The following is a 23,519-nucleotide window of genomic DNA, read 5'->3' as shown; positions in this document are numbered from 1 at the left end:
TTTCCATCAAACCTCAGCCCAGTGGAGGCTCTAGTACTGGATCTCTGTGCTGGTGGCTGGTGGTCCTGCTTTGGCAACACCTCTCCTTCCCTCCCTGCAGTCCTTCTAGCTCTCCCAGTCCAGTGCTGCCACACTCTGCCAGACCACTGCTCTGCCAGGCTAAAAGCCACTGCAGGTGATGTCCCAAGCTAGGGTGTTGCACTCACACAGAAGGATAGGTAGACATTTCTGTTCTCCAGGTGGGCATTGCTGGGAGGGTTAACATCCCAGGGATGTCTTCTCTCTTAACGCTGAAGTTAGTGGCTCAGGAAAAAACGAAGTCATGGCAGAGCGACTATATTTAGAGGCAGCCAACAGCACGGAGAGCTTTTCTTCCTTTGTGTTACATTGCAGTAGCACTGCCCAAGCAAGCAGGGCAGCCCAGAGGTCACCATGAAAGAGTTTGTCCTGCTTCCCATAGGGCTGGGGGGATGCCTCGTAAAAGCCACAAGTCAACATGGCTCTTAGGCGTTGACAGAGGAGACGGGACTCATGTGTCCTTGGGTGCCAAGCTGCCTCAGGTCTGGGTATAGACCTGACAGAGTTGTGGGCACAGACCTTGACAGAGTTGTGGGCACAGTGTGTCCCGTCCTCAGGCTGTTCCTGGAGGGTGAACAGGAGTCTGTGGGGCTGAGCTGGTCTCCACGCTAACTTGAGCATGAACTTGCACAGGGCAGAGACCGATGGAGGCAAGTTAGGCCATGTCAGCAGGGTGGACCTTTCCCCACTGGAAAGAGGAGAGCTGCAAGTGCCTGTGGTGCCTGTCAGGCAGGTTTCCCATGCTGCATCCATTGGTGTTTGCTGCAGGAGGGGTGGGTGTGGGAAAGGGCAATGAGGCATCTGGGGATGCACCGTTCGGCTCCTCATCACCAGGGAGGTTATTAATTATGTGGCCGCATGGCTCTGTGGTCCAAGGCATGCCTAGGGAAAACAAAATGTTCCCATTCTCTGAAATGAAACCACAGAAAATAAATCTGCCTCGGGTGACAGTTTTCCTGCATTTGGCAGCAAGATGGGAAACTTCTGGACAGAGCTTCACCATGTGGCTGTCACAGCAGATGGCAGCTTGCAAGTGCCCTGTCCTGAGCCCTCCAGTGATGTTACTGGTTTGGCCGTGTGACCCTACTCGTGTTGAGGTGTTTTAGGAACATGCACACAGCTCTCCCCTGAGCTATCCTCTCCACCTAGCTCAGATACACCATGATTCTGCTGCACGCCCAAGAGTATCAGCCTCAATTTTAGTGATGTCCTTCAGAGCCACCATATCCAGGTTCAATCAAAACATGCTGGCTGTGAGGACAGGTCACATATTTGACTGTACAAGCTGCATGGTTGTAGTCAGCCAGCGAAGGGATACCAGGAAGATCTTTCTTTTGTCTGCAGCCCTGCCTGAGGACTGCTGGGCTGGGGTTAGCAGTCTGGAAGAGGAAATCATAGAACAGTTGGGGTTGGAAGGGGTCTTTATAAGATCATCTAGTCCAAACCTGACATGGCTAGGGACTCCTTTCACTAAACCAGGCTGCTCGTGGCACACCGACATCCACCACTCTGCTTTGATGAAGTCTGTGGCACATGTTGATCATGTTTAGTGATTGGACCACAGGGTGTTAGGTTCTCATGCAGTCCCCCAGCTGTGTAAGAGGGGCCATGTAATTAGGATACTTAAATGAGGTTATCTGAACCTCTGATTTCAGTGGGGTCTGTGGACTGAGGCATGAGAGAATCAGTGCATTTGGAAAAAACAATAAACAGGAGAGCTGCCCATCAACAGATAAGTAAGACTTGATCTTCTAGGGGAGAAAGTCGCAGCGCACAGAGCTGGGAATAACTTGTAGCTCAGGAAGCTGTAGTGTATCCTGAAGGGATTTTCTATTTTCTCTAGTATGCTCTGGCACCACTCACACAGTGTGTATGCAGCTAGCATTTCTGAAGGTAAGCAGTTCCAGACCAAGCACTAGAAGGTCTCTTGTGCAGGTGGCTTGCATGTTACCCCAAGGGCCATTCACTGTTTTCACACCCTGAATGTCACCCCGTGAACAGTCACTTTGTGACTCAGTGTCCAGAGTGGGGAGAAAGAACACATTTGGGGAGGAAAAATGGGTGAAAGCTCTCCTTTTCCTTGAACCTGGGTCAGCCCTTTCTGCTGAGGTGGTAAACTAATAGATTAAAGGTCACTCTCAGGGGTCTGATGGAGCCTTGCTATCTCCGCAGCAGGAGGTGGTGCTGATGTGCAGCTCAGGACGGTGGGACAGATCTGTAACTTGTGACCCTGTTGACTGCGGTGTTCCTGACCAGTCCCATGTGTACTACGCAGAGTTCTCCTGCCCCAAGGGGACCACTTATCTGCAGAGATGCTCCTTCTCCTGCATCCACCCAGCCAAGCTCCAAGGTACGTTCTGGAGTGCTGAGAGATTGAGGAATCCTTTTTGGTGCCAACTTTCCCTGTCTGTCCCAGGTTGTTCAAACAGAGCATTACTACTTTGAATTTCCTGGTTATCCTGGCTTTTGCCAGCCAGTTGGGCTTCTGAGACACTTCTCAAAATGGTGAGCATCCAAACCCCCTGAGTGGAGACACCATAGCATGGATAATTCCCTCTGACTCCCATCCCCCAGCTGGCAGGCCTTATCCACCCGGGGGTAGAGATGTCTTTTTCAGGTATCTGGTGAGGTCCGTCACCCTCCAGTATTATGGGGACAAGGGAGCCAAGAAGTGTGTAGGCAGCCAAAGGAGACAGACAGGGGACTTCAGAGAGCCAAAAATGGCTCAGTGCCTGGTGGCTGTGGGAAAGCCTGTGGTTCAGGAGTCTGGGGGCTGTATAAAGCCATAAAGACTGATGCCCGCAGCTGCAGAACACTCTGGGAGATGTTCACCACCCAGACACACAGCAGTCCCCCCCAGACATGCCATGGCCTGGCTTTCATTCTGCCGACTCCATCGGTAGCCGCAGGAATGTTTTGAAGCCAAGTCAGAGAAAAAGAGCTACTGTTCCTGTCTATACAAGGCTGAGCTGGATGGGATTTTTGGGGTAATTGCCTTGACAGCTTCAAGCATTGAGACTTTATGTGAATTTTCACTAGCGCCTTTGCTCTGAACAATCACATACAACAAATCATTTTAATGGGTGTCCTATTTTATGGAGACATTTATAGCTGAAATGTATGAAAATAATTTACTTTTTTTTTTATTTTATTTCATTTAAGTTAAATCTAAGGAGCAAAAACTGCAGGGAACTAAGGTCTTCTTTCACACCAGGGGGATGCCGGTAGATCCCCACTGTGAACTGATCCAAGGGGTAGCACACGAACAATGACCTGACAGTCCAAATTCTGCACAAAACGATGCCCATTGCCTTGCATGGGTCAGCTGAGGGCAGGGCTTTAATCTGATCTTTCACTCACAGCTGCCTCTTGCTGCAGCTGAAGTCAACAGGAGGTTTGCCATAGGCTCTCTTGGTGGGAAGGCATCCCCTCAGTGGAGCACCCTGGGTGACTTCCAGCAGCTGACATAATGGCTGATGGTGCTTGGCCAAGGCTGCTGAGCCATCGGGTAAACTCTTAGAGGTCCAGCTGACTCGGCTGAGCTGTCGAGGCAGAGACGTGCTTGATGCTTGTTCTCCCCAAAGGCTCACATCCTTACGGGCAGGCTCTCAAGGCTAATAAATGCTAAGAATAGGCAAGGAAAGGATGACACAGCTGCACGGTGCTTGAGGGTGGAGGATGACCCTCAGCAGCACTGGCCCACCAGGAACACAAGCGCTGAGTGGAGGTATGGTCTTGCCCCTGGCCCAAGAGCAGTTGTAGGCAGAGCAGTGAGCCCAGAAAAAGGTGTTTGATGGAAGCATGGAGCGGTCTGGCTGCACTGGGAACCTGCTGATCTAAACCTCTCAGAGGAGTCCTATTCAATTCAGTCCAGCTTCTTTTCTTCCTCAGTAGTTCCCAGCGAACCATGCATCATCCACACCATGTGGGCAATGCAGTCCTGGACACTTACTATACACACTCAGAGCTGTGCAGTCTCAGCCACCCACTAGCTCAGTCTACCAGACACTTTTTTTGAGGGACAACAGAGAGCTGGACTGTAATAACGATCCCAAACCTTTACCCATGGATGGTTTGAATTTCCAGTCACACCAGTTAAGGCTCCCACACCTGTCTTCCTGGTGCTTCCTGTCTTTCACTGCATGTGCAGCACAAGGGAATGACAGCTTGTAAGGGTAGGTAAGGACGAGCTGCAGAAAGTACCTGGGGAGAATGAAGGTGGGCTGAACAGAATATAACAGATAGGTGTCATACACAAAAGCCCCCAGCACAGTGAAGGCTATCCTGAGGCATCTCCAGAGAGGGAAATTCTAAGGGAAAGTTTTTGGTCTTCATATCTGCTGCCTGCCTTGGTGTCAGTATCCACTCTAACAAGACGACTTTTGCTGGTTGGTCTGAGCTTCCCTCAGCAGGACTCCATCCCTGGGTGGGCTGTAACCCCAACATGCTGCTTCTCTTTTGGAGTCAGGAACAAACCAGTGGCTGACCTGCCTAGAGGATAGTCTCTGGTCACTCCCTGAAGCCTACTGCAAGCTGGAGTGTGATGTGCCTCCTGCGGTGGCCAATGCCAAGCTCCTGGTCCCACGGTGCTTGCAGGGGAACCATGACGTGGGCTCGGTCTGTCGCTACAAGTGCAAGCCTGGATACCATGTGGCTGAGAATGCAGCAGGAAAGCCTAAGAAGTAAGTCTGTGGTGGGTCTGTTATCACTGTTTCCTTCCTCCTCTTCTCCCAGTGTGAGCAAGGAGAGGTTATAGTGTGCCGGCAGTCTTGAGGAGTTGGTGTGATAGGTACATGGAACAGCAGCTTGCTCCGGTCATGGAGATTTCGTGAAATACAAGAGATACCCTGGTTTAGGTGAAAGCAGGTGGAAGCAAGATGTAAACTGCTGTTGTGCATGTGTACTCGATAAGTGCCTTAACCTAAAGCATGTGAATTTTCCCATGCACCTTGGTGAAAATCAAGCATGTACAGAAATGTTTTCAGACTCTCAGGTAATTGGATGTAATAGATGCTGGAAGATTCCTGGAGCTGATGTCTTTCCTAAAAGCGATAAAGCATAGATCAAAGCACTGGTTGTAAGAATGAATGACTGCCTTTTGTCAGGGTTAGCATTTTACCCCCTGCACATCTTGGCTAAATTTAATCTCAAGCATTGGCATTTCAATTTGAGAAGATTTTTCCCAGTGCTTCAGGGAAGAATTCGTGGTGATTCACTAGTCCTGCACTCAGCCAATATCGTGGCGCTGGGGGTAAAGTAGCATTTTGTCTGCAATGTCTCCTGCTGAAGTCTCCATTGGGTATGGTCACCAAAGATTTCCTGGCATTGACCAGGTCCTCCCCAGAGTCTTCATGGTAGCCCAGATCAGGTAATTATGTGCTAATTGTTTAATGCCCCCTTCCAGTTTTAATTGAATGCAGACTTGATCTCTACTTTGCTCTGGGGTAGGGTTGTTGTGCTCTGGGAAGCAGTTGCCAAATTTCTTGCCTTGTAATGAAGGAAGTGGTTTCTGTAAACAGCTCTTCACAGTGTTAGGAGCATTTCTTGGGCCAAGGGGAGCTGCGCAAATTATGGTTATAGCTACAATCACATGGACTGCTTTGCAAACTGCAAAGGAGCTTGTGTGCCTGTGGCACTTCAGGCACTGGATGTGCGATCAGATCAATGCAGCTTGCAATGTTAAGCCATCTCAGTCATGACGCAGCAACTGCTAGTAAAAAGGATGCCCTCTGGGAGTTCCCAGGGCTCCTCTGATGTGTGTGCAACTCCCCTATCTATGGGTCTGAACAGCCTGTGAGACAAGTCAAGGAAAACCATGCAATGTGGTTTACATTTTCACAGCAATGCATGTTGACATCATAGCATTATCAAATTTGCTAATATTGTTGCTACTGATTTGTCTAACATCTTGGCAGAGTAATGATCCTGTTACGGTAAGCAAAAAAACATTAATAGAAAATGCATTGCTTTCTTATCATGCAGGTTAACTGCTATGTGAGTGGCCTGATTCAAAGCAAAAGCCTTTCGTTGAAAGTGTAAATGTCAGTGTACAGCCTTATCTGGAGCTCTGCATATATGCTCAGCATAAGTACAAACCCCTTGGCACATGCAGGGCAGCTACTAGCCACTAAGCAGGCCAGCCGATTGCTGGATTGATGGAAATCCTTCTCAATTTTCAGGCCTGGCAGGCAGAGGATGGGATCTGCTTGAGTAAGTGGTTGCTTTCTTTGTTCAGGCCAGTTTTGGAGAAAGCAAGTTGTTGAAGGTGATGGAGAGCTCTGGAAGGAGCCAGCACTGGTGAGGTGCACATTCTGGATATGCTGGTGTGTAAGTGAGGTCTCTGCTGATGATTTGGACATCAGGTTTGGGGGTCTTCTGAAGTCTTTCTGGGTTCAGCAGACTGAGTTCTTGATCTATTGTCTCCCTGCTGTCCATCAACCCAGCAAGCACCAGCCTTACTAAAGGATTTAGTGCTGTACAGGTGTTGATAGGCATAAGAAAGCAAGACTCTATGTGTACTATATATTGCACAAATGATCCATGGATACTGGACAGTGGATACTGTCAGGAATGATCCATGGCTAACACTGAAGACTGCATGCCAGCTAACTAGCTTAACCTTGGAAATAAATTCAGGCTCCCTTTGAATTATTCTAGCTCTAGTGAGCATACCTTTTTAGAGGGGAATGATGGAGGAAGTGTATTCTAAGAATCTCTGTCATTGTCTTTGAGGGCTGCTTGTAGGCACCTTCCTCAGGGTTGGCTCTGGAACTTCTATAGACAGGGACAGTTAAGCTGTAGTATGAGCAAGCAGGAATTAAATCCAGTCAAGGCTCAGCATCACCACTTGACTAGCTGCCTTTTTGATCAGCCTCTGCAGTCTTTCTCTCTCATGCACCTCATAAAACACCATGGCTATTAAAGCTGGACTGAGGGCGTAAGTCCTGGGGCTTTTGCTCCTCACTGGTAGGGCTACAGTGCCCATCTTATGCAGACCTGACCCATGGCTGGAATCCAGCTGTCTCTGTCCAAGCTGAGATGCTCTTGGACAGAGATGTTGAAATCTTAGTTGAAATTCGTTTCCCATAGCATAAGTTCAAGACAAAGGAGATGAAGAAATCCGTTGTCTCGGAGAAGATGCTTTTATCTATTAACCTGGGTAAGGAAAGGCCCTTCAGAAATCACTGCTTGTCAACAAGAGATCCTTGAGGAAATGTTGATTGTGTAATCAAGATCCTGTCAGAGATTTGTTGCTTTTCTGCTGGCAGGATCATCTTACTGACAATGCTGACATGAAGGTTAAAGCTTCTTTGATTCTTCCTAAAGGAAATCTGATTTCAGCCTGGTTACCAGCTGCCAAGCTATTTCACACCTAACCCTGTAACAGTGGCAAAAGGGGAACTTAATATATGCATTTGTGCTCTGTTTCTGGGCAGCATCTGTCCAGTGGCAGCACCAGCCAACCCACCTGGATCGTACAGAGAAATGAACTGTCAAGGAACAATGTTTGGCATTGTCCAAATTTGCAGCATTGAAAAGAGCTGGCCTGAAAGTCAGGGGTCAGATACTTTGTGCAAATTAAGCATCACCCTCTCAGTGGTCCTTGCTGTTGCTTCCGCCATGAAGGACCATCTGAAGCAGCTCACTAATGCTAACAGAAATATCTAGGGCATCCTTCAGAGGAGCACTCTAATGCTGAGAGAATTATTTCAGTTAGGGGACCAAAAAGGTCAGACCCTGCAGAGTGGTTGTTTCACTAGCCCAATGTAGGATGATTCCCCGGAGAGATCTGGAGATCTCGAAGCTACCTTTGTGAGGGGTTGAGCCCCTTCTGCTAGCAAAGAATGAAGCAAAAAGAACTGGCACCCAGGTCTTTTCAGGCAACTTTGAAAGTCTCAGCCTGCATTTCGACCACAGATCAAGGCAGCACAGGCCCCTGATGAACTTCCATGCAGATATCAGCCCTTCTGACTCCTCTCCCCATTTGAAGACTACAGAGACCATGAAAGAGTGAGACGAGGCAAGCGAACATGGAGGAGAAAATGGACTAGGAGGAGTTAGCAACCAGAGGCTAGAAATCCATGAGAAAGATGACATTGGGCAAAGCAGGGCAGCCTAGCCCAGGGCCATTGGAGTTCAGCAGGGCACCAGGCCGCTATGCATTTGTGGTGGGTGCAAAGGTGTGGGATGCTCACTGCTCCTGCCCACATCTCTCCCCTTTCAGATAAAAGGCAAACACCAGCACAGCTGAGAGAGCCAAACGGCCAGGTAAAGAAAACACAGGCTGCCAAGTGGACTTCTGTGTCATTTCTACCCAGAAGTTCTCTCTTAAAGATTTACAGCCCAGGTTGCCCAGGCCGTTTGGAGCACAGCAGCAGAGGTCCTACAAGCTTTCTTTTCTTTTGTAATGCTTTCTTTCAGTTTACTGCCAGATCTCCCTCATTCCTTCCCCCCCCTCCCCCTTCATTTTGAAGCTGTGAGTCTCCTGCCATGGGAGATGAGGCTTTAGGCTCATTTATCACCATTCCTGTACAGAGGACCTGGTCCCCACAAACTGGCTGACCCATTACGTGGCTGGATGCCAGCCAGGCTCCTGCATGCTCAGCTTCTGGAGCCAGGTGAACACTCATGCCTTCACATCAGATGCAGCCGTGGCTGGCTTTGGACGTCTCCCCTGTCTTCTCTATCCATTAGGCATCTGCTTGCCTGCTGGGAGAAGAGGAAAGCTTTGACTCCGATTTTCCTGGCTTCCTTGTTAATCCTTGAGAAATGCTGCTAACCCAGATCAGAAGTTGGGGGGGGTCTGGAAATTTCAAGCTGCTATGAGGTTGTGTTTATATATATATATATATATATGTGCATACATATATATATGTGCATATACATATATGTTTTTTAAATGGCTCTCCCTTCCCTTCTCCATGCCTTAATATGACCTGTTCAATTTGTACATGTGGCAGTGGTCCACACGCCACCTTCTACGCTGGGGTCAGCCCAGGTTAGCCCTGTTTGAAGTTCCCCAGCATGGATGCTGGTGGTGGGATGAGCCTCCAAAGCAAGGTGGTTTCTTCCCCCAGGTGCAGGGGGGTGCAGGTCTTAGGAGAGGTGGGAGAGTCCATGCACGGCACTGGCCCCTGCTGGGGTAACTCCAGCACCACATCAAGAAAAGGAGCCCTGGTGAAGATGATGGAGCTGCAAACCACAGTGTGCACCTGTGCAAACTGCAGCTCCCACAGCATGTCCTCCCTGTGCTCAGCTTCTCCACCCAGGTTTTCATGTGGCTCCCGGGCAAAGGGCCTCTGATGTGATTTGGAGGAGCAGCAGGGAGGTGCAGTGGCCGCATCAGTTATAGTGTGGTGGCCAGCTGGGGAGTGAGAAGTAGTGTGTGGCTTTGATGCTCCTGGTTTGTAAAGGAGTTTACTCAGTGCTTGAGGTATTGCTGTTGCAGTGAGGCTTTGCACTGCCAGTTTGCTGCTACTGGCATCAGCTTAAGCCCCATTGATTTACCCCTTGCAAATTGTACAGCAGGATCACACCCTGAATGCCAGGCAATTCAAGAAGGGGAAAATGCTGCTGGAGTACCTGGACACGCAACACAGACCTACCCCTTGGCGTGTGCCTTCACTTGCCTTTAAAGGTGGGCAAAGCAAAGCATTCAGACATGGGAGGATGCAAGGTGTGATGGGGACATCTTCAAAAGGCAGTGGCCATTATCCCAATGGAAAAGGCAAGCAATCACAAAAGTTAAACTAGGGATGGGCTAAAACCACAGACACCCACAATGGGATGCAGGGCTCCTCCTCTCCACCCTTCAGAAACGGTACATAGCTGCAGTTCCCTTCAGTCGACTCAAGGCGACTGCCCCAGGGGTGAGTGCAGCACCACTTGCTGTTCAGGTGCTTGTGCCGTGAGCACACATGGCGTGGGCTGGTGGGAAGGTTTGTGCAGAGCTCTGTGCCGGGGGACCTGTCACCTCCCCTTCCTTGCCTGCCTCCACATCACCCGCTGGAGCCTGAATTCATCACAGCAGGAACCCGCTGTCCACCACATACAGTCTTCAGGAAAAACAGACCCCTGGTTTCTGAAGGGAGAAGGGGAGTCTCCATGAGCTGCAAATACTTAAAAAGATGAGAATGTTTCAAAAATCTCTCAAATTTCCCTTCTAGGGGTTCCCAGCAGATGTATGATGAGGGTGGCCAACAGTTCCTGCTCCAGGTCTGGTGGTGGTGTGAAGATGTGGTCCCCTCACCACTCTGGCCTGCGTGACCAACACTGTGTGTTGGGGGGAAGTCGGCTGGCCCTGTGCAATGTTTTGGCTGCTCAGAACAAGGGGCAATTTAGTGTCTCCTACAGGGGTTTATCTAACCCATTTAAACCCCCTCCACATACCTGTGGCATGCTATAAACTTCATAACTTGGTGCCTGGAGCCCTGCCTTCTGGCAGTGGTGGTGGGAGAGGGCAGGGGCAAGCAGCTGGAGCAGGCTGCCTAGCAAAGAAGGATGGGGGTAGAGGAAGAAGTGTCATTAAATACAGAGCAATTAACACTGGTTCAGGTAAAGCCTGTCAGCACCGTCAAAACCTGTGTGTCAAAGTCTGGGGTTGTGGTGACATGTCCTCTTCTGGGAGAGCAATCCCATCCAGCCTGATGCCTCATGGGGTTTTGATGCCTCGGTATAAAAGATGTGGTGTCTGTTGCTGCCAAGGACAGGAGACTAAAAACCTGCTGGGCTCTGCTCCTGCTCTTCCTTTCTTTTTCATGATTTTCTTGGCAAGTAGCCTGCGCCTGGGCTGTTTTAGCAGCAGAGGATGGTATTGGTCTGCAGGGATATGACAGACCCTCGTCAGGAGCAGGATTGACAGAACTGGACGGATTACAAAGAAGAGCCTCTGGATTAGCTTGATGCATGCCAGCAGGATTGACTGTTGGAGGCTTGCTCCATCCATGCGTAGCAGAGTGTGTAGCTACTGGGAGTGAGACAAAGCAGCCCAGGACCCACAGAGGCTGTGGGGCAGATAGATGGTTTAGAGGCACCACAGGAGACGAGGAGCAGTGGGAAAATGAGCAAGGAAAAAGCATCTGGTGCTCCTAAATCATTGCAATCTCCCCAGCAAGAAGAAAAGGTCCTGGCTGAGTGTGGGTTTATCCCTTCTGTGTTTTCCCAGGAAGTTCCTGAAGGTCCAGTGCCTGGAGAGCGGGCAGTGGGAAGAGGGGCGCTGCACCCCTGTGGTGTGTGAGCCACCCCCTCCTGTCTTCGAGGGCATGTACAACTGCACCCAGGGCTTTGAGCTGGACAGCCAGTGCGTCCTCAACTGCGAGCCGCAGGAGCAACAGGTGAGTGACTTGGGGGGCCGGCAGAGATCGGCCAAGTGCTGTGCTGCAGAGCACCTGAAAAGAGAAGGGCTCCCTATGCCCCACTGTGCAGAGGGGCCCCACGGCAGCTTGGCCATCCCTTGTATCTTCAAACAGCAGTTGCCCTGGAAACCCAGAGCTTTTCTTGCTGGATACCAGCCACAGAAGAGTGCACCACCAGCTGGGGATGATCTCCTGCTCTTCCAAAAACCAGTGGTCTTAAGCAAGCCTGCTTCTCTTGAGTGAAAAGGATTAGAAGCAGAAGTAGAGGATTTCCAATGGGTCTGGGTAGCTGCCGCGAATGCATTCACCTGGGATAATGGGTGACCTGGCTGCAGCAGGCTTGCTAACCAAGGGGCTTACCTGGGGATGGAGGCTGCTGCCTGCCTGGCTCTGCCACCCATATTTCTTATCCAACCTGCTGAAATGGTCTTGTCAGAAGTGCAGTTGATTCCCTCTGGTGGGATCCAGCAGCAGCTGGAAAACGATTTGCTTTCTCGTCAGTAGTGCAAAGCACACGTAGGCTGGACCAGATTGCTGCAAACCAGCTGCCCTGGAGAACTTCCCTCTGGACTCCACTGGCGCTTGCATTTTATTCCCCTCAGAGCTGGGCAGTGGCCAGGCAGGGTGAGCCCTGCTGCTGCCGGTAGTAAAGCTGGCTGCTCTCCCTCTGTTTTGCAGGTTCCCATTGTCTGCACCAAGGAGGGCTTATGGACAGAGGAGTTCAAACTGTGCGAGAGCTTACGTGGCACCTGCCCACCACCCCCAGAGCTGAATTTTGTGGAATACAAGTGTGAGCAGGGGCATGGCATAGGTGAGGGCTAACAAAAGCTAAACCAAAACCCAAACTTCATGTTGACTCAGCCCTCCCACAGATCTGATGGTCATGTTACTCTTCCTCTTGTACCAATCCCCACTAGATCCATGAAAAATACCCTGTTTTCTTTTCCATCTTCTTTCTAAACATAGAGCCAGGGTTGGCTTTAGTCTTGTGCATGAGCTGGTTGTAATCATGGGCAAGACTCAAAGCTAAAGCTGGCTCCAGTATAAGCTTCTCTCCTTTTCAGAAGGAGCAGGGACTTGTGTCTAGGGCAAACCCAGCCCTTCACAGTAACTTTTGTAATCTCTAGCCTTTTGACCCCCTCAAGGTCTCTCTGCTTGCTACTGCTGCTGACATTTGCAGGGTTAATGTGGCAGGTCCAGATAAAAGTCACACCAATTGTGTGTAGCAGGGCACTTTTGTCAGATGAGGCACCACATCATCCATTTCTTTCTCCAGGAGTTGGTCTCTTTGTGCTTTCAGGAAAAGCTGCAGTGCTCAGTCTGGCATCCCACTGGACAGGATGCTTCAGCAGAGCCAGTATCATCCTGAAGCAAACACACCACTTCTCCGGGTCTGATCAAAACAGGCCGAGGAGACTCCCAGGGCAGAGCCTACTAAGGTTCAGCTTTGGGCAGATCTGATGTGAGGCTGGGCTTAGGGCTGGGATCCACCTAGTTTTTCAATGTGGTTTTTGCAGCTTGTTTTATCTTCCCGGGTCGTAGGAAGGAAGTGGGAATCCAGCGTGGTAAAAAGCTTTGAAAGAGGCTTCTTAACATTTCAATAAACATTCCAATAGCACCTAGGACAGACTTATTTTCATGCTGGATCACATGTCCTGCCATCAGGGGCTGAATCTGTCTGTTAGGGTGTCTTCCATTTTCCCCTCATGGGAGAAGGGAACTGGACACAACTCCTGTATATTCTTGCATAATTCAGGATTTGGAGAAGGAGTTGTCACCCCAGGTTGGGAGGAAAAGGTTCTCTTCTATGTCCATCTCTACCCTGTAGTGGAGTAGTGGATGTGGTAAGGAGCCTACACATATGGGTTTAGTGTCTCCCGGAAAAACATCATTGCCTTGTTCCTGAAGTCCTCAAGGCTTTCTGTCCTCCTGCAGGTGCTGTGTGCATGCCCTCCTGTATCATACCTCCCAGCGACCCTGTCATACTGCCCGACAACATAACAGCAGAGACAATGGATCACCGTCTGCAGCCCACCAGAGTCCAGGTAACCAGGAAGATGGAGTTTGCTGGCAGCGTAGAGGGGAGTCCCTCTCCTCTCTGTTTGATGGTTTTTATCTGAAATTTCTGCCTTGTGTGAAGAAGGGTAAGGTTTGGAAAGACAAGCAGCAAAAATGAGCTCTGAGTTTGTGGGGTCCACGGAGCTGCCCAGGCTGCATGCTCTGGAGGTATCTGCTGCTCCCCATAACCAGGTTCTAGTGCCAGGGTCCTCCTCCCTCTCACCATTTCTTTCTCCTCTTCCCTCCCCTGCAAATGCTACTGCACAGCCTCCTGCTCTCCCATACCAAAGTTCAGCATAAGTTATCAGCTCCCAGGCCAGCTTTCAAGGAGTTGCAGGATACCACAGTGAATGAAGTTAAATGCAGGAATCCCACTGATTTTTCAGGGCATGCTGCATGTCTAAACATGCTGAGCTGCTGTGTGCGGGGATAGCAAATCTGCCCTTTCATGGTGTGAGCCTGGGTCACCAGTTACCTGATAGCAAAGACGGAACCCCAGGCAGGCATCTCCCTTCCCGGGAGGAGGCAGGGCACTGTCAGCTGAAAGGTGTCTCTGGCTGCCAGGACGCGCTGGCCAGCTGGTTGCCTCTGCTGCTGGAGCTGGGGAGCCTTTCCCTCCCCATCTCTTAGTCATTTTGTAGGCAAACCAGCTCAAATAACTCAAATAGTTTGGATCTTCCCGGCACAAATTTCCCAAAAAGCAGCTCTGCTGGGGTAATATTTCTTAAAATAAAATGAGATGCATAAGGAAGGAGGTGGAACAAAGAAAAGCAAACAGTCTTCCCAGGAGCCAGCGCTCCCATCCAAACGCTTTCCCCTCCTCCTGGGAACCCGCAGGAGGCCCAGCATCGTGCCTGTGGATACTACTGTACATTGCTTTGAATCAGACCCACGACGAATCGCTGCCGGGGGGTGAGGACGCCTGGGGTGTGTGGGATGGTTAAGCACGAGCCTTGGAAGGAGTCCTCGCCTTTGAGGGATCAGATGGCTTGGCCTGTCAAGACAGCGGAGTTCGGCTTCCCTTTCGCCACGGCTGCGGGCTTTCGTGCAAGGGAGGCATTTTGTAGAGAGGAGGAGGGAGAAGAGGTGTTATTTTAAGAAGCAGTGCTCCTCCGTGCCAGGAGCCCTCTCCCTGCACCGTCTTGTTTTCCTCTCTGCCCTGGCTCCTGCCTCTGCTCCCCGCTTAGCTCCTCCAAGCCTCCAAAAACTTGCTATTCCAGGGAGCTGCCAGGCTTCCAAGGTGATGGAGAGGATGGGGTGAACCACACAGGGAGCTGCAGAGGCCACTCATGGAGGGCATGGTCCTGTTCTCTTTTCAGCTCTGATTCACTGAATCCTGCAGCTGAGCAGGTTTTGCCCTCTGCCCTTATTTCCCAGCCTGGAATATGAGTATACTAGTATGAGTATGCTAAAATGCCATTCAAGTTGCACAACAACCACATATGAAACACCCCAGTAGGGTTAGGTTGCAAGCATCCTCTGGACTGATCAGGAATTGGCTAGCTCAGTCAGCAACCCCAGCCTTTGCCACATCTGACAGTGGGTTCCTCCAGGTCTGCCTTCCCTACGCTGGCTAGGGGTTGCCAGGACTTCATCCTGCACTAGCTCCATCACTGTCTCAATTGAACATGTAGCAGAAGGACCTGCAGCAGGTCTTCACATCTATCTCTCATATCTGGGGATAGGGCAAGCAAAACTGCCCTATCCCCAAATGTTATTCCAGCCAGGGATGCTGGAGCTGTTCTGCCTGCTGCTGCACGTTTCAAATGGGAGGCTAGGAGAAAACACATGTGCCCCTCTGTGCAACTCCTGTGCTGTGAAGGGCATCCTAGGACACTTTCACGGGCTAGCCGTTGTTTTATGGAGCCTCAGATTTCAAAGTCTGCCTGAGCTTTAACAAGGAGGAAATTGCATGTGCGGTGGGGCTTTTCTTCCCCCTGTATAATGAGTGCTCCCCACAAACCCCTGCTCAATGAGCAGAATGGTGAATTCCAGCGCAATGAAACAGAGCCCTTCACATCTTGCTTTTGTGTCCATTTGGCTGCAGCAACTGAGTTCATGTCTCGTAAATACCAGCAATAACCTCAGCCCTGCAAATGAATGTGAGTCTGGTGTATCTGCTTCAGGCCAGGTCCAGGGAGGTGAGTCCTCGTGGGACCTGGTCTCAGAGCCTGAGCAGGGATCAGTGAGCAAATTGATACAGACACTGAGTGATGACTAGCTGAACCTGCATCCTGTGTGATTGAGAAGCTGGTGAATCCAGCATCATGCAAAGGGGTGATGGCAGACACCAGCCTGCCATGACCTTGAGTGGCTTCCTGCAAGCAGCAGCTTCTGGCCAAGTCAGATACTATGAGCTAGCCCAGCTCACTTCTCTGGTGGTCCCCACCACCTCTCTTTGTTCTCTCACAGTTGTGCATCTATATACATCTACATATACATGCATATCTGTCTAATGTCTGCCTGAACAATGTATCCTGGTTTGTGGGTGAACCAAACAGGTTGCAAAGGGTTTCCTTGAAGGGCAGAGGTGCATGGAGGGAGTCCTGGAGGTGCCACTGCTTTTCTGCACCGCAATGAGCAATGCAGTGTTGTGAGAAACCCTCTGCCTCTAGAAAGCACTGGTGGCTGCTCATCTTCCTCTGCCACCTCCCCTAACCACTCTTTTTTTCCCTCCTCAGCATATTGTGTGCACAGGAAGGCTGCGGTGGTATCCAGACCCCTCTGTCATTCACTGCATCCAGTCATGCGAGGTAAGTCCCCCCTGCCCACAATATGAGCTGCCTGCTCCTTGCAGTAGAATTCGTGGCCATGTGAAGACTTGCTCCAGCACAAACCCAGGTGGCTTTGACTTCATATTTGCTCCATATGAGCTGGGCCAGGGCTTGTTGGCTGGCCAGAGAGGTCAGAGAAGCATCTCTGGTCTCCTGCAGCCAGGGTGACACTGGGGAACAAAAGCTGCAGAATAACCTATTTCCTTCTTAGCCTGTAGCTTTTTGGCCAGGCTGGGAAGAATGTTCTAGCAAAAGGATTTCACTGGCAAGGGGTATCCCCAAAAAGCCTGTGCTGACTCCAAGCCTGAATATTTCCTTAACCAGAACCGCAGTTCTAGAGTAACATGGATCCAGAAAAGCCCTGTGTGACTCACGCGTCCAACCAAAACAACTAGGATTTCCAGCCTCGTACATGCAAAACAAACTGCTCCTGAAGAATCTGCAGACAAAGAATTCCTTGCAGAAATTGGTTAGCCACTCATTTCGCTTTGAATAATGACCAGGCAGGAGAAAATCATAGGCAGCCTGGAGTCAGTTCACAAAGGAAATTAAAAATAGGCAGTCTTTGTCAAGCACTACTTACGAAAAAGGAGGGTATTTTGGAATGCTCTCTGCTAAAAATTTCGGATTTTTACCAAAAAGGAAAATGTAAATGAAGTTTGCGCACTAAAAATAGCTTTGGGTTTTGCTGATAATTTTTTAAATGGGCTCATTTTAATGCAAATGATTACTTTTGCTCACTGATCCTGCCTATCTCAGCTCTCTGTCAACTGAAGGGTTGGGGAAAGTGTGATGTTGCAGGGGACACGTCCCCAGGAAGGAAATGTTATGATCAGCAGAAGGTGCAGCAGTTTGTTCCTGAAGTCAATGGCTGTGTTGTGTGTGTCTACTAAAAGGCATGGACTGCAAGTGTAGGGGAGTGAGATACTGTGTGCTAGTGAGGTGTTTGATAGTAGAGAGCTTAGCAATGAATCCTGTGGCATTTTGGGAGCTCCAGGTCTTTCTAAATCCCATCTTTTAGCTCAGCTCTGGGGCAACATGTTTGAAGTAGGATGGGCTTACATGAAAAAAGGAGTCCAGATGGTTGTGGTGATCCTCTCTGTGCTCTCCTACTAGCAAGGGAGTAAGTGCTCTTTGTGCAATTTGAGTCCTTCCAAAATAGAAACAGATGGGGTGTGGGGTGCTTCATCTTCCCTTCCTGTGCAACTCAAGGTGACAGAAAGTTGACACAGACATGAGGATGCTCCCTTAGGCTCAGGTACACCAGACCAAACCTATCCTTTCCTCCTCGTGTACCTCACCTTGGATCTGTGTCTTCAGCCAGAGATCCCATAGTGGATGGTGGAAACTGCCAGCTTATTTGTGTGTGTGTGTGTGTGTGTGTGTGTGTGTGTGTGAGAGAGAGAGACTGAGAGATAAGCAGCAGCTATCTGAAGTCCCAGCATCTTGTAGGAACAGTCACTATTTCTTCATTGGCCAACATGCTCATGGCCAACATAACCTCTTTCTGCTCCTGGATGCTTGTCACCCCATTTTACTCTTGGAAAGCAAACCTAGACAGCATTCTTAGCATAAAAGAGGTTAAGGAAGCAGAAATCATGCAGTGTCCTACCAAAAGGTGGAGAGTCCATGCTCTTCATCAAATCTTGAGACTTTTTAATGTGTTTTCTGCTTTCAATTAATCTTTCATCAGCAATGACTAAGCAGTACATACTCTTCCAGCTGAGGTCTCAACAAAGCCCTGCACAGTTTCCTTGTACTGGAGATGCCTCTTTTGATAGGACCCAGGATTATATCTATTATTTCTGCAGTTGCATCAGTCTGGCAGCTCAGAGATATCCTGAGGTCAGCAAGTACACCCAGATCAGATCTTTCTCTACCTCCTTTGTTTCCAACTGATGAGCTGCAAGCTAACAGCAGATGTTTTACCATACGTACAAGAGCTTGCTCTTCAATTTTATGCAAGTGAATGTCATCCTGTTTCTCTGTCTAGTCCTTCAGGTCATCTAACTATTTGTCAGATATCCTGATCATCTCTGTGGAACAATGCCTTCTCCTTCATTAGCAGTTTCATCAGTGCAGGCCTATTTTTAAGGTCACAGTCACTCACCGTAATACTAATGAAGATTCATCCTCGGATAGTTTCTTTCAGCTGATGATCTCCTCCTTTGATACAGCTCACAGCCACCTCTTTCCTGTTCTCCTCCTGACTTCTCACATACATGTCTTTGATTACTCATTTCATTGGGTTTTCTTCTATGATGCTGCAGGTTGTTAAGGTTAGATTGATAAGGCAGGTCTTCCTGGATAACTTTTTTTCACGTGTTTTATAGTAATCATTGCCTTGCCATAAAGAGTAACTCTTATCAAATGTGTCTCATTCAAAATACGTCTCTGGGAGCTGCTGCTCAGCACTGGGAAGAAGGGAGATGTTACCAGTGTCCCATCCATCCTCCCTGTCCATGTTTGACCACAGAAAATGCCCTGAATGTTGTTTTCACCTCTCTGGCTTCCATCCTCATTCCTATACCTCTCCTCTCCCCATCCTTGTGACCAAAAACACTTCAGTTCCCAGAGGCTGTTTAACATGGGACTCAGTCCCTTGCAGGATGTGAGGACATCAGACAAGAAGATTTGTGTAGAGATGGAATATAACTTGTCACCTGTCTGTGGTGTATGGTGCCCCCACCCCCATCTCCTTTTCCTGTTCCTCCCTTCATTTACCTGCACAATGTCCTGCAGGGACAGAACACAGCCTCTGCTGGGTCTGACGTGGTTCAGCTTGACTTGCTATGTCCATGGGACTTCTTAGTCCCACATTCCTCCTCATTTCACAGTAATCCCTTACAGGAGAAAACCTCTTTAGGATACCAGCCTATCCTCTCTACCGGGCAGTAAAGTGCTGTTCCAGTAGACTGCCCAGGTCACCTCAGGTGTCAGTCGCCCCTTAGAAATGCCATTGCCTCTCCATTGAGTGCCAAGATTGTGTTGGATAAGAAAGCTTTCTCATCTGGATGCTTCAGTTGGGGAACAACCCTGTGTAAGAGAAATCCAGGTCACCTGGCTGCTTGTAGTGTCTCTCCCTGGTGGAGTCACCTCAGGCTGGGGCATGGGAGCAGTAGCCAAGACCCAACTCCCAGTCCCAGCTGGAGCCCTGCCTCATGTTGGAAAGTTCAGGTCACCATGCAATGGCATTAGAGGGATTCTCACTCATCTTTATTGTATGCTGGAAGCAGATCAGCCTGCCTGCTCATCTGTTGCGACTCTCCCCACTTCCCTTCTCTTTCCATTAATCTGGTCATCCATCTTCCTTCTGGTCTCCCACTGTGCCTTGCCAAGTTCCCCATGGCCAGAGCAGGGAAGCACGTATTTTGGTAAGGGACCCTTCCAGGAGCCCATCAGGAATATGAGTTAGTGACGAGCAACATTTCCTCTCAAGGGCCAGTGGAACATCTCATCCCCTGCCATCAGTAGAAAAACAGATGGCAGCACTGCGGGAAGGAGCTTGGGGCTGAGTGGAGAGGGGAAGAGAGAACCCCCTCCCTGGCTTGGTTTGGGAGGAGGTGCTCATGGTCCTGGTGTTCTCATCTGCTCTGTGTGCTTGGGAGGTGTTTGCAACATCTGGGGCAGGTTCTCTTAAGCCATCACAAGGTAACCGCCTCCCCGCTATCCTCCTCCTGCGCCAAAGAGCAAGTGAGGCTGGTGTCTTCAAAAGAGGATACAGCGTGTACAGAGATCCAGGTTGCTCCCTTGGACTATTCCCACCATGTTCCAAAATAGTCTATGCATGAGTGTGTCTGCTATAGCACATCTCCTAGTTTGTGCAGCTCGCTAGCTCTGCATCCTTCTGTCTCCCACCACAGGGGCTCCTGTAGTTCACGTTGTGGCTGTGGTTTAGGTGGAAAAGTTCAGGTATGTTGTCACCAACTTTAGTGTTACTCACAGGATGGAGTGACTATCACTCTGCTGTTCAAATACACTTGGAGGAAGGCAGGGTGCTCTTGCAGTCGTCAGAGTGAATGTGGGCAGGCTTTGCTGGGGAGCAATTACATTTTGCACTGTGATGACCTCACCTCCACCTCTAGCTCTGTTTCATTATTGTGTGAATATGCAAAGGGTTTATTGCAAGGGACTGAAGGCAGCATGCTTTGGACAGATCACCGGGAGGCAAAGCTTCATACTGGTATGGCTGGATCTGAACAAGAGCTACTATACCTGTGGTGTGCCTCCATGTATAGCAATTTCCTTCCTGATGTGACTCAGTGCCTTCTCTGGTTGAGGTTGGCTTTGCTGTGCTTTGCTCTGAACAACCCTGCCTGTGTGCTGAGGGAGCGTGCAGAGACTTTGGCGTGAGGTCTTATCGTCATGTCCTGGGTGAGGATGGGCCATACCAGAAAGCTGTTGTGAGCATGAGCTGCTGGGAATTTCTCAGGTCTTCCCCACATGAGGACAAGGTCTCACTGCCCTTGTGTGTGCTGCTGGTCATGTTATCACAATCATAAAACACTAATCTGTTCCCTGTTTTGTGGTTTTCCTGAGGTTTCCCATTTACAATGGAAATGATGAGATAGGGATTGAAGTGTGTTTGTGGTTGCAAGACGTTCTTGAATCTCGCAATCTAATACGTAGGCAAGGACCCTCATGGGTCCTTCGGTCTTCCCAGCAGCATGCACAAAATGTTTGCTCGGCTTGTGTTCAGCATTTGTCAGCCAGAATTAACCCTTTTGAAGGCACATGCAATAAGGGACATGGAAAGTCTTATCCAAGTTCAGGGTCCTGCTGTGCTGTAATGTGACAGGAGACAGCGTGCAACTCGCTCCCTGGGCAAATCACTGTACCTGGGCCCCAGCTGCAGGCACCTGCCTCTGTTCCTCACCATTAAGTGGGCTAGGGCGCTTGGATTGTCCCTCCTCCCAGACCTGGGGGGGCTTTTGTACCATGACAAAGCTCAGCACAGGAAACCAGGCAGAAACATGGTGGGATGCTCCACTCTGGGAGAGAGATCTGCTCTCCTGCAGCTTAAAGCAGTAGGGACTACAGGCACCCCAGCTTCTCCAAGGAGGCTGTCTAGAGCAACTAGGTGTTAGAGCATGGCCAGAATTCATTCACTGTCTTGCGATGCTCACATCATCACTTTTTCATCTCTTGTCCCTGTGAGAGCATTCCATGACATCTTTATCCACCTTGCACTCTTCCTCTGTCTGCTGTCTGGCTTTGAAAATGCAGAGAGGATCCTACTGGATGTGACTGCTGCTCTTGCAAGCAGGCAAGAGGCAGTCCACGTGATTGCTGTTCCTTCAGGGGTCTCACCAATGCCAAAGTTTAAAACCACTGCGATCCAGGGGACCAAACAGGACTGGGTTTGTTTCCAAACAGGACCGCCCTAGATTCTGGTACAATGCAGTTTTGGATAGTACATGTTGGCCTACACATCCCAAGAGGATGCAGCACAGTTGGAAAAAACAATCAAAATTATTAAAGGGATGCCACAGCTGCCCTTCAAGGAGACCCTAAACCAGCTTTGGAGAGCAGAAGGTGGCTGGAGGTTTGCCGAGTCACAGAGGTGCTAGGTAGGATGGACGAAGAATTGGGGAGCACTCACTGGGACTGGCAAGGGATTTGTTCCAGACAGGTGAAGGAAAGTGCTTTGAACATAGTGAGTACTCTGCACTGTCTGTCTGCCACATGAGGCTGCAGGGGTGAGTAGTAGTTTTAAGTTACAGATCAGTGGACATCAGGGCCACAAACAGATACCAAAAGGAGCAGGCAGGGCTATATCTTCCACCATGGTTAATGTAGCAAGTGCAAATGGTGGGGGAGTATGAGGAGAATGGGCTGCAGATGGTGGTCTCTTCTGGATCGTACCTGGCCTCTGACTGGTGAAGGCAAAGCCCTTCATGCTGGATAGGTAGAAGGCAAGACCTCGCTACATACCTACCAAGTACATTTTCGTGCTGCTCTTGGCCTGAGCAGCATGGGCTGCTTAGCCTGGGTTGTATCCTTCCAGAGGATGAGCCCAAATAAATATATTTCTCTTCCAAAAATCTCAGCTGAGGCATACTTCTCCTAAACTATGAGAAGATCTTTGTCCCCTGAACACAGTTAGAGTGTGATTATAGACACTCGATTTTCTTAAAAGACAAAGCAGAGGGAAATAGAATGATCACACACCAGCATGGTGCAAGGACAGGGGACAGATGACACTCTCCTGCCTGCAGGGACAGGCTTAAAGAGCCCTGAAAGATGGGGGCCTTTTGGCATGAGTAGCATCCAGGCACATCAACAGTGGTGGTGGAGGCACCTCAGCTCCCCCAAGCCTCATGGTACAGGCTGGTCTGCACTTGGGATGCCCTGGCTGCTTCTCTGCCCTTTTCAGCTCAGTTGCCATCCTCCATCCCTATCCATGTCCCGCTTTCCCTTCTCCTGGCGGTCTCGGACATGCAGCTGGTGACACAGAGGGAGTGTCAAGCCACTGAAAGCTGAAATAAAAACCTATGAGTTGCTTCTGATAATAAACAAACATCCCCAAACATAGCCCAGCCAACTGTTCTTCCAACACGAATATTCATTCCCCTTCAGCTCCTTCATCCTTTGTACATTGTTTTTCTTTCTGTTTAAGATCTTGAACAAGAACTTGGCAGAAACCAGATACAAGTGGGTCAGGAGGCCCTTGTGGTTTTCAGGGCTTGTTTTCCATAACCCGTTCTATCCTGCAACATATTTTGCACAAATGGCTTGGCAGGAGATCTAATCCATGCAGCAGGCGAGCTGCTGAGGGCAAGATTGCAGGCTGGTACTTATGGCATGGGAAGTCCTGGCTTCTCTCTTGCATGCAGCAGCATCCTTGTGAACGGTGAGCACTGGAACCCATCTCCAGGAATCGCCATGCTTGCCAGGAACACTATTGACACATGACAACTTCCTCTGCTCTTCTTCACTTGTTCTTTCCTGCTTCTGTTTCTCTGCTCCTGTTAGCGCTGAGATCAGGGCGTGAAAAGGACAAGGCTAAGCATCCCACTGTGAATAAATCAATCATTGACACAGATGCTTCTATGGAAGCGAAGACCTCCGTCGCTGTGGTATTCATCTACACCAGCTTTCCAGCCCTTTCTTTAATTTTGCTTCCATGGACTGTGGCAAAGCCCTTCACAGATCATTGTCTGCCACGACATGGGGTCCCTGAGGAGCAAGGCACAGAGCAGACCAGGGATAGAGATCCATCCCCATTCAGTAGCCCTAAGGGCAACATACTTCT

The 23,519-nt window shown here is 49.6% G+C and overlaps 1 protein-coding gene across 1 annotated transcript in view; it reads left to right on the top strand.

Moving 5' to 3' along the window:
• The window catches only part of PAPPA2 (pappalysin 2), an 86,868-nt gene that overhangs the window by 53,738 nt on the left and 9,611 nt on the right, over window positions 1-23,519 (top strand). Inside the window, exons 15-20 of the mRNA XM_061345637.1 lie at window positions 2,251-2,428; window positions 4,547-4,760; window positions 11,243-11,411; window positions 12,111-12,243; window positions 13,368-13,477; window positions 16,172-16,243. Coding sequence (XP_061201621.1) covers window positions 2,251-2,428; window positions 4,547-4,760; window positions 11,243-11,411; window positions 12,111-12,243; window positions 13,368-13,477; window positions 16,172-16,243 — 876 coding nt within the window. The remainder of the gene's footprint in view (window positions 1-2,250; window positions 2,429-4,546; window positions 4,761-11,242; window positions 11,412-12,110; window positions 12,244-13,367; window positions 13,478-16,171; window positions 16,244-23,519) is intronic.

This window comes from Neopsephotus bourkii, unplaced genomic scaffold (assembly GCF_033783945.1).
Source record: "Neopsephotus bourkii isolate Nb327-2 ecotype Australia unplaced genomic scaffold, CSIRO-AGI_Nbou_v1 NB_234, whole genome shotgun sequence".
NCBI classification, from domain to species: Eukaryota; Metazoa; Chordata; class Aves; order Psittaciformes; family Psittacidae; genus Neopsephotus; species Neopsephotus bourkii.
The sequence above is the reverse complement of the archived record's forward strand: the minus strand, read 5'-3'. Positions and strand labels throughout refer to the sequence as shown.